Source organism: Bufo bufo, chromosome 1 (genome assembly GCF_905171765.1).
Source record: "Bufo bufo chromosome 1, aBufBuf1.1, whole genome shotgun sequence".
Classification (NCBI taxonomy): Eukaryota; Metazoa; Chordata; class Amphibia; order Anura; family Bufonidae; genus Bufo; species Bufo bufo.
In genome coordinates, this window is record NC_053389.1 from 120,164,542 (window position 1) to 120,175,846 (window position 11,305).

General features: G+C 41.0%; 1 protein-coding gene across 5 annotated transcripts in view; it reads left to right on the forward strand.

The window, feature by feature from the left end:
- LOC120998226 (membrane-spanning 4-domains subfamily A member 4A-like) overlaps positions 1-9,840 on the forward strand; it is an 82,795-nt gene extending 72,955 nt beyond the window's left edge. For all 5 annotated transcript variants that reach the window (XM_040428828.1, XM_040428810.1, XM_040428845.1 and 2 more), the window contains 2 exons: positions 7,089-7,208; positions 9,104-9,840. In XM_040428828.1, the coding sequence (XP_040284762.1) occupies positions 7,089-7,208; positions 9,104-9,193 (210 nt within the window). In that variant the 3' untranslated portion in view covers positions 9,194-9,840. The remainder of the gene's footprint in view (positions 1-7,088; positions 7,209-9,103) is intronic.
- The last annotated feature ends 1,465 nt before the right edge of the window (positions 9,841-11,305 follow it).

Consider the following 11,305-nt stretch of genomic DNA (forward strand, 5'->3'; position numbering starts at 1 on the left):
TGAGGGCGGGACCCAGGCCGGATTTTTATTTAAAATCCGGCGGGGACTTCCCCCTCAGGATTCATAACAAACGCCGCACACGTGTAGAATTGGCGGGAATCCAAGTCGGATCTCCCGTCGCTTCTATGACGGCTCTGTCTCCATCGCGGCAAGCCAGCTCGGCGCTGGCTCCCGCGATGGGGCTCGTATGTGCTCAATCTCGCCGAGAAATACAGCGAGATTGACACAAAATCGGGTTCACCTACTGTACATGATTACTGCAGAAGTACCCACAGTGTGGCAGCAAGCCATCTGCATGTGTTAATTTGAAATTGAGCGTCAAGCCTCATTTGTCTGTTTACGTACATTCAGTTTCCACACGGTCGCAATATTATTATTATTTTTTTTTTAGGGCTGTGTTTTTATTTTAAATAAGCAGCATACATACTTGATTACTGCAGCAATACCCACAGTGTGGCAGCAATCTACTACGTGTGTTAAGTTGAAATTAAGCTTCAATCCTCAGTTGTCCGTACATATTTTCAGTTTTCACACAGTTGGATTTTTTTTTAAATGATTACTACACCAATAGACCGGATAGCGCACAAAAGGAATTTGGGAGTAATAACGATTTAGGCTAAAATACATTTCTCTATTCGACACGTGTTTTTTTTAATTTATTTTTGGTCGGGGGGGTAATCTTTATTATATTCAAAGTAGCAGCATATCGTATATATGTGTTTACTACACCAATACACAGGGTAGTGCACAACATTATCTGAGAGGTTCCAAAATGTCTGAGCTATGAAAGGGTTCCAAACAAAAAACCCAGAACCAGAATGTGGGTAGTAGCGGTAGTAGTAGGCCACAGTTGTCCCTGCTGGCTTCAGAAAGGTCCAAAATTTTAATTGAGGAGAAAGAGGATGAGATTGGGGATTGGATGGCTCTCAGTTGCCGCAGGATGACGTGAAGGTGACTTCAGAGTCCGACACTGTGCTGTGGAGCCAGGTGTCACAGCGTTCCTGCTTCTGCTCCTTCTTAAAGTTCCAAAGAATGCTTTCAGTGGAGTCTTCCCAGTCTTCACTGCCCCTTCCTAGAGGGGAACCATCCTTTTCCCTAAGAAGTGGCAAGAAAACCCACCCACACCCTAAGGCAGATAGTCAAGAGAGTCTCCCTGTTGATGACTTGTGTGACAGCCCTCACTGTTTGGGCTGCCCTGAGGAGGAGGTTGGGGAGGAGGCTGGTGACCTCATGCATAGTGGCACCTGTAGCCACGGCATTGGCGGTGGGGGCAGCTATAGTGGCAGTCGGGGAAAACGCAGAGCACTCCATGGTAGACACCTGGACAGGGACAGTACATAGCTTTCACAGCCTACTGGGTCAATGTTTTTTTGCGACAGTGGAGAAGCAGCACCCCAGCACCATGGCCAGGTCCCCCTTTCCCACTATATCATGGGGCTGACTCCCACAGCAGGCTTTTATCTGTCTCTTATACCTCCTCCTCCATGGATACAGTCCCATCCCCAACAGCAGCAGGGCACAGAGTCACTTACGAGCAGCGGAAAGCCATGAACAATTTGGTCATGCACCAGACCGCCTCAGCAGGGAGCATGTGTTGTTTCCAGGTTAGGCAGAGGCAGCTTAAGGTTTTCATGCTACAGTTGTCTCCTGTCCCCCTCATATGTATTTTTGAAGAGACGCTGATACTATGTTCCCTGACCCTATGGATTTCTGGGCAGGCAGACTGGAACAGTGGCCTGGGCTGGCACAGCACGTTCTCTATCTTCTTTCTTGCTAGGCTTCCAGTGTCATCTCTGAGGGTTTATACAGGGAGTGCAGAATTATTAGGCAAATTAGTATTTTGACCACATCATCCTCTTTATGCATGTTGTCTTACTCCAAGCTGTATAGGCTCGAAAGCCTACTACCAATTAAGCATATTAGGTGATGTGCATCTCTGTAATGAGAAGGGGTGTGGTCTAATGACATCAACACCCTATATTAGGTGTGCATAATTATTAGTCAACTTCCTTTCCTTTGGCAAAATGGGTCAAAAGAAGGATTTGACAGGCTCAGAAAAGTCAAAAATAGTGAGATATCTTGCAGAGGGATGCAGCACTCTTAAAATTGCAAAGCTTCTGAAGCGTGATCATCGAACAATCAAGCGTTTCATTCAAAATAGTCAACAGGGTCGCAAGAAGCGTGTGGAAAAACCAAGGCGCAAAATAACTGCCCATGAACTGAGAAAAGTCAAGCGTGCAGCTGCCAAGATGCCACTTGCCACCAGTTTGGCCATATTTCAGAGCTGCAACATCACTGGAGTGCCCAAAAGCACAAGGTGTGCAATACTCAGAGGCATGGCCAAGGTAAGAAAGGCTGAAAGACGACCACCACTGAACAAGACACACAAGCTGAAACGTCAAGACTGGGCCAAGAAATATCTCAAGACTGATTTTTCTAAGGTTTTATGGACTGATGAAATGAGAGTGAGTCTTGATGGGCCAGATGGATGGGCCCGTGGCTGGATTGGTAAAGGGCAGAGAGCTCCAGTCCGACTCAGACGCCAGCAAGGTGGATGTGGAGTACTGGTTTGGGCTGGTATCATCAAAGATGAGCTTGTGGGGCCTTTTCGGGTTGAGGATGGAGTCAAGCTCAACTCCCAGTCCTACTGCCAGTTTCTGGAAGACACCTTCTTCAAGCAGTGGTACAGGAAGAAGTCTGCATCCTTCAAGAAAAACATGATTTTCATGCAGGACAATGCTCCATCACACGCGTCCAAGTACTCCACAGCGTGGCTGGCAAGAAAGGGTATAAAAGAAGAAAATCTAATGACATGGCCTCCTTGTTCACCTGATCTGAACCCCATTGAGAACCTGTGGTCCATCATCAAATGTGAGATTTACAAGGAGGGAAAACAGTACACCTCTCTGAACAGTGTCTGGGAGGCTGTGGTTGCTGCTGCACGCAATGTTGATGGTGAACAGATCAAAACACTGATGGATGGCAGGCTTTTGAGTGTCCTTGCAAAGAAAGGTGGCTATATTGGTCACTGATTTGTTTTTGTTTTGTTTTTGAATGTCAGAAATGTATATTTGTGAATGTTGAGATGTTATATTGGTTTCACTGGAAATGAAATGAGTATATATTTGTTTTTTGTTAAGTTGCCTAATAATTATGCACAGTAATAGTCACCTGCACACACAGATATCCCCCTAAAATAGCTAAAACTAAAAACAAACTAAAAACTACTTCCAAAAATATTCAGCTTTGATATTAATGAGTTTTTTTGGGTTCATTGAGAACATGGTTGTTGTTCAATAATAAAATTTAATCCTCAAAAATACAACTTGCCTAATAATTCTGCACTCCCTGTAGTGCTGCAGGGGGTATCGTGACACCCCCAAGTGGACCGAGTTGTCCTCTGTCAGTATCCAAAGCATCACTTTTTTTTCTAAATGAACCAAGCCTGGCATCAGGAGGATTTTCACACTCCTCTGACTGATTCTGATGTATAGACTTCGCCCACCTCGCCTTGCTGGCGCGGTGTCTTTTTAAACACACTGTATGATAACACCATCAAATGTGCGTTTACCCCTAGCTATGTATGTCAGTATCACTCAGACATCATTTACTATTGCTGTTATTGCGTTCCAGAGCTTTGGGAGGGGGGAAAAATTCATAAAAAATAAATGAAAAGAGATAGCAAGTTTCCGAAAAAATATTATGAGTCCTAGAGGCTAGAAGGGGTTATGCACTGATAAAGGGAATTTTGTCTATTGGAAATTGGAGATTTAACTATGTCTGTATTCTGTTCCTAGACTGTTGCTTTGTCTCCTATTTAACCCACTTAATCATATACATTCCCTCCAGTCCTTCATACACCCGAGGAGTAACATATAACCCTCACAGATACTTATATATAACAAAAAACTTTACTGATAACATAGAGATGACAGAGCAATAGACATTACATGAAGATACTGATACTACAAATACAACACATTACATAGAATACACCACCACACACAGCTGCCTCCTTTCCTGCCCTCCCTGGATAATAAGCAAATGTGTCCAACAATGTGTATGTATTTACAATATCTGACAACTGACCTGACTATTAGTACATGTATATATAGAGACTCATGCATAAATAGCATATACAGTAGCAAGAAAAAGTATGTGAACCCTTTGGAATGATATGGATTTCTGCACAAATTGGTCATAAAATGTGATCTGATCTTCATCTAAGTCACAACAAAAGACAATCACAGTCTGCTTAAACTAATAACACACAAATAATTAAATGTTACCATGTTTTTATTGAACACACCATGTAAACATTCACAGTGCAGGTGGAAAAAGTATGTGAACCCTTGGATTTAATAACTGGTTGAACCTCCTTTGGCAGCAATAACTTCAACCAAACATTTCCTGTAGTTGCAGATCAGACGTGCACAACGGTCAGGAGTAATTCTTGACCATTCCTCTTTATAGAACTGTTTCAGTTCAGCAATATTCTTGGGATGTCTGGTGTGAATTGCTTTCTTGAGGTCATGCCACAGCATCTCAATCGGGTTGAGGTCTGGACTCTGACTGGGCCACTCCAGAAGGCATATTTTCTTTTGTTTAATCCATTCTGTTGTTGATTTACTATGCTTTGGGTCGTTGTCCTGTTGCAACACCCATCTTCTGTTGAGCTTCAGCTGGTGGAAAGATGGCCTTAAGTTCTCCTGCAAAATGTCTTGATAAACTTGGGAATTCATTTTTCCTTCGATGATAGCAATCCGTCCAGGCCCTGACACAGAAAAGCAGCCACAAACCATGATGCCCCCACCACCATACCTCAGAGTTGGGATGAGGTTTTGACGTTGGTGTGCTGTGCCTCTTTTTCTCCACACATAGTGTTGTGTGCTTCTTCCAAACAACTCAACTTTGGTTTCATCTTTCCACAGAATATTTTGCCAGTACTGCTGTGGCACATCCAGGTGCTCTTGTGCAAACTGTAAACGTGCAGCAATAATTTATTTTATTTTTTTGGACAGCAGTGGCTTCCTCTGTGGTATCCTCCCATGAAATCCATTCTTGTTTAGTGTTTTACGTATCGTAGATTCGCTAACAGGGATGTTAGCATATGCCAGAGACTTTTGTAAGTCCTTAGCTGACACTCTAGGATTCTTCTTCACCTCATTGAGCAGTCTGCGCTGTGCTCTTGCAGTCCTCTTTACAGGACGGCCACTCCTAGGGAGAGTAGCAGCAGTGCTGGACTTTCTCCATTTATAGACAATTTTTCTTACCGTGGACTGATGAACAGCAAGGCTTTTGGAGATACTTTTATAACCCTTTCCAGCTTTATGCAAGTCAACAATTCTTAATCGTAGGTCTTCTGAGAGCTCTTTTGTGCGAGGCATCATTTACATCAGGCAATGCTTCTTGTGAAAAGCAAACACAGAACTGGTGTGTGTTTTTTATAGGGCAGGGCAGCTGTAACCAACACCTCCAATCTCATCTCATTGATTGGACTCCAGTTGGCTGACACCTCACTCCAATTAGCTCTTGGAGATGTCATTAGTCTAGGAGTTCACATACTTTTTCCACCTGCACTGTGAATGTTTACATGGTGTGTTCAATAAAAACATGGTAACATTTAATTCTTTGTGTGTTATTAGTTTAAGCAGACTGTAATTGTCTATTGTTGTGAAGATCAGATCACATTTTATGACCAATTTGTGCAGAAATCCATATCATTCCAAAGGGTTCACATACTTTTTCTTGCAACTGTATAATCTACAACTCCATGAACGCATACAGGCCACAGGATCCGCAGACCCACGTTTAAATGGAATACAACTACAGGCTACAAATATCTATATGTACACTCAGAATATTACAGTATATTAATATACATACACAGAAAACACACATATAATATAACTTAAGTTGCTACTGAAGTACTGTTCATCCAGGGGTTGCAGGCAAAGAGAGCACCCCCAAGTTTCACATAGCCTATATCTTTCTGTGTCCCAGCCCCCACCATCGACTGCAACCTATGACCACCCAAGTATCTTCCAATCTGTTGGCCAAGAGAATGTTGTTCAACTGCTTTTAAAATGTGCCCTTCCTGTCTTTGATGTGATAGCAAGGGACACAATGACCAAATGGCTTCTGGCCATACTGATATCACTCAATGGGTAAATATCACTGATTAATATAAATATATACTATATTTGTGTAGACATTGAACTGCGGGTCGCTGGGAACTATATTTTCCTGTAAAATGTACCAACTTTCAGGGCAATCGGAGCAACTTCAGTTCGGCCAAACCGATTTGCCTCTGAACCAAACTTTTTTTTAAATTTGGTAAACCGGACCCAAAACAAATCTCAGCTGGTTTGCTCATCTCTAATTCAATTTGAAAACCGCAGGAGCTACATCAGATCCACCTCGTTTGACCTTGCCCAGCCTCATTCTTTCAGGCCAATACTAAATTATCATGCGGTCTTGAAGTGAACAATTTTGCATCATGTCATTTTTAGGGCCAATATTCTGCACTGGTTCATTTTATAATTTATCTTTATAGTCTACTAAACTAGCAAATTTGATCAAAACCACTCACCTTGAGGAAAGACTATAAAATGACTTTCCTCATAGCATGAAATCATAAGGCCACACAACAAAGATTAAAATGGGTACTGGAACAAAGAGACGTGAGGCGGCACTGCCGCAAACCTCATCAGGTAAGGGGTGGTATACTGTGAAAGCCAGTCCTGATTAAAGCAATGTAATGTGGTGCTCTGCTGCTGAAATAGTATAAAGTCCAAGCAAAATTATGGTGTGATCCGAAGATAAGAAACAACAGCGGCACTCACCAATTGCAGTAGTGGTAAACTTCTTTATTCACACAATCGAGCTAGGGACGGCCGTTTCGCGCACTTGCGCTTCTTCTGGCCTCTGACCTCTGGGGGATATAATTAATATGAGGAGTCCATACGTTTGTTTTTATTGCAAATCTGTTTGTACTATGTTCAGCATATGCAGAATATATTTAATATCCTCTTACAATTCACTTTTTTTTTTATTTGTAACAAAAATTCTTTTTTTTTCTGTTTTAGGTGTGCTTAGCTGGTATTATAATTCTCTTGTTTTTACTTACAATATTAATCTTTTGCATCACCATATCCACATCAGTGTTTGCATGCAGGACTGTATGCCGATCATCTTATAATGAAATGGTGAGTTACCAGTCTTAAAACATGTATCATTTATGTAGGCTATGTAAGTGAGTAGTACTCGCTGTACTCTTACAGAGCCTGTTCTTGTGAGATACCAAGTCCTCTTCCAGGCTGTGGAGCAGTCCGCTGCGATTGGACAGCGTCATAGTCAGGGAGAAGGAGATGCCCACTGAGGAGAGCAGAGGTCTCCTCCTCCCTGTACCGATACTAGGAATTAACTTATTGCGCACCAAAAGAATAGGCGGGCCTTTAGTTGTTTTTTTCTATGGTGTTAAGGATTTACTGTATAGTGTACAAAACAGCTTGGAAACTTTTGTTTAAGGTACCAGAGCAAACAAAGTAATGACCATAGTATGTTTAATGACCCTAGGGGGATATTTGCACAAAATTTTATTTTAAAGCTCAACTCTACACCTGTAGCTGCATATAGATACATTCATCAGTTATCCACATTATAGGTAATAGATGTAAATGATAGTTTTGTAATGGAGTTGTTGCTGCTGAATCCAGATCAACCTGCCATGTCTGGATGTGGAATTGCTTACCACACTCTTTGTCTGAGTGACTACCAGAAGAAATATAAGTACAGTCCATATAGAAAAGTGGTCGGAAGTTCTATCTACTGTACAACATACTGTTTCTGCAGGCTGCACAGACTTGTTTAGATCCCTCCCATTCAAACAGGATGATAAGACTGGACAAGAAATCATGCAACTTAATCATATAAAACAATCTAGACATGGGAAAAAAATGCAGATGTGATAAAATTGAAAGTTATGAAACATCTAGCTTAGGCCTCATGCACATGACCGTATGTATTTTGCCGACCGCAAAAAATGAATCCGCAAAAAAAAACGGAATGGACACTGAAAGAAAATACGTTGGTGTGCATGAGGCCTTAGGGGAGATGTAACAAACAGAGCACCTGGAAGGAGGATGAACTACTATGAATGTATTTTCCATGACATTATAATCAAACTGTACAATTTAAACTGACTAATACAAGAAACGTAGAAAATATATTTTATCAGAGAAAAATTTACTCTCCAGTTACCATCTGCCTTCCCCTTTTTGCAAGCTGACTTTGTCTGAAATTTATGAAAAATGGTCCTGTGAGACCAAGATGGGTGTCTGCTCACTGAAGGATCAGATTACATCATCCCATTGACATTTATGGAAAGGGGAGGGGGAGAAGGGAGGAAGAGCAGAGCACAAGCAGAACACAGCCATGACTAAATCAGCAGCAAATTATACGTTTTCTATCTCATTCCAAGTGCTTAATCTATATTTATACTGCTCAGTACTTCTCTATAATGTCTTATATGGTGCTTCTGAGTGAGCATGAGAGAATTAACAAGTAAGATGCTGGCTCCATGTGTATTCTGTGGGCAAACCTGATGTGTATGGGCAAACTTGATGAACAGATAGTCTATATCCACAAGTTCATAGAGAACTGAGAATTATAAATGCAGCATACAAAGAAGAAAACTGCTAAAAATGACAGTTATATAATGGTCAGATAGATTGCTATCTCACATGTTTACACAGGGGTTGTCTGCTTATCCTATACTGATGACCTATTCTCAGGATAGGTCATCAATAGCGATGAGTGAAGCAAGCTTTGGATCCTAGATCTCAAAACTTTGGATTAATGTTGTACGGAGATCCGTCTCCATACAGCATTAAAATGTATAGCCTCCAAATAGCCGAAGTCAGTTATTCCCAAAGTCTCGTGAGACTTCGGTATTTGATTTTTAAACTGGAAAACCATTTTAAAACTTGGATCCAAACTCCTGAGGATATGTCATCAATATAGGATAAGCAGACAAGCTATTTAAGATTTACTATAAGGAGAACTGAATACATGTATTTACAATGTACTTTTTTTTTTTTAGAGTGTGGTCATCTATCAATCTACATCTTTGAATGCACCAGTAACAGCCACAGCAGCTCTTTCTCCATCTACAACTGAACAAGACTCCTAACCAGGATTTAAACAAAGCCATGGTTTATGACATATGACATGTATCTGATACGAAAATATTCATATTGGTGTGAGAATCTGTTATCTGACCCACTTTTTTGCTAGAAAAGTAATCTTTTATGCACAAAACACAATAAATAACTGTAGTATTTAGTAAGCAAAGAGTTGCACTTTAGTAGAAAGATTATAAATAATGTCTTGTAACTGATAAAAAGGGGTATCTAACTATAAGAAGGGGAGTCCAAAGTATAAAACCTGTTAAGGCGGCTGTACAGGATTACAAAACCATGGCTGCTTTCTAAGAAACAGTGCTACTCTTGTCCACATGTTGTGTGTGTGGCATTGCAGCTCAGTTACATTCACCTTAATGTAGTTGAGCTGCGATAAAAGCCCATAGACAAGTGCTGTGGAAGAAAGGTGAGTGAGTCATGGAGAACCTTGCTTTAGGTGAGTGCTGGGTTTCAGCTCCATCACTCCGCCACCGGCTCTACAGGTCCCATGTCTCCCTGCATCAACCTCCATTTTGACAATGGTATGTAATCGCTGAAGCCAATATCTGGCCACAGCAGGGACGGAACACATACTGCACAGGAGGAGGTGGTTGTGGGAAGTTCCTGGGGAGAAAGGGATGTTCAAAAATTTGCTATGGAGTCCAGTTATTTCTGGTTACACCCCTGTTTCTGGGGTTAAAGTTCTTCTTCTTTTTTGAGATTTAGAGTCTGATTAAATTCTGGGGGTTTACGTTTCGGGTCTGAATTAATTTGGGGGTCTCATTCTGAGACTTATTGTTAATGAGGAAAAGTAAACAACAGGCTGAAAAGAACATACTGACCCAGATTGACTAAAGTATGTGCCTCTCAGGCTATGAGCTGAGCGCTGCGATGAATGAGACGCCTGGAGGTTTCCCTGCGTGGAGCCTAACTATGAAGATACCGGAGGCTATAACGGGAGAACGGAGTGGCGCCCGGGGATAACAGTAAGTGCAGGGAGATCCCTGGGCGCCGCTCTACACGTCTGTATAGTTAGTTTTATTCTAGTGAAAGGTCCTCTTTAAGGACCAGGCTATTTTTTTGCAAATCTGTGTCACTTTATGTGGTGATAACTTTAAAATGCTTTTACTTATCCAAGCCATTCTGAGATTGTTTTCTCATGATACATTGTAATTCATGACAGTGGTAAATTTGAGTCAAAATATTTCATTTTTATTTATAAAAAATTTACAACTTTCCAAATTTGAATTTCTATACTTTTAAAATAAATAGTAATACCTCCTAAAATAGTTATTACTTTACATTTCCCATATGTCTTTATGTTTGGATCATTTTGTAAATGACAATTTCTTTTTTGGGAAAAACAATGGGCGCGTCCAGAGAAGACTGGACACCAGAGAAAGCGCAAAATAGGGTAGTATGTTCTGTATTCATTGAGAATCAGACATGAAATGAAGGCTCAACTTGTGGGGTTGTGCTATAAATAGGCACAACCCTATTATAGCTTATAGATATATTATAGATATATAATACATATATTATAGATATATGTAGTTCACAATCAGGAGGCCGGATATACTGCCATAGGAAAAGATCCTTGATGAAGAGGATGCCTAGTCCCTCAAGGAAACAACGTGGAGAAGCAATTAATCCTATTTCAGGCGCAAGGAATCCAATGCCAATGGAGCTTGGAATAATGCCAATGGATTTTCTTTATTACATGTATGATCAGTGTACAAATAAAAGACAACACGTTTCAGGGGTTCTAAAGCCCGTTTCATCAGGTATACAAGTAAGACACACATATGGGTGCATAAATACACAAAAAAAAATGCCAGAAAACTGCATGGGGGGGTTTCCAAGGGGCGGGAATGCCCCCATATGTTCAGAAATACATTTAATTCATTAATAGTGAATAAAAACTATACTAAGACGATAGACTCTGTGTTGTCATTGAAAACATATAAAGAGACTGTAATGATGAATACAATATTATTAAAATAACAAATAGTATGTGTGGGAATGAGTAGAAATTGTTGAAGAGAAAACAGGTCATGTGATCGCCAGGGTGCGATCACATGACCGTTGTCAGGGAGACCAGACGCTGTGAGTACGGGCATTGG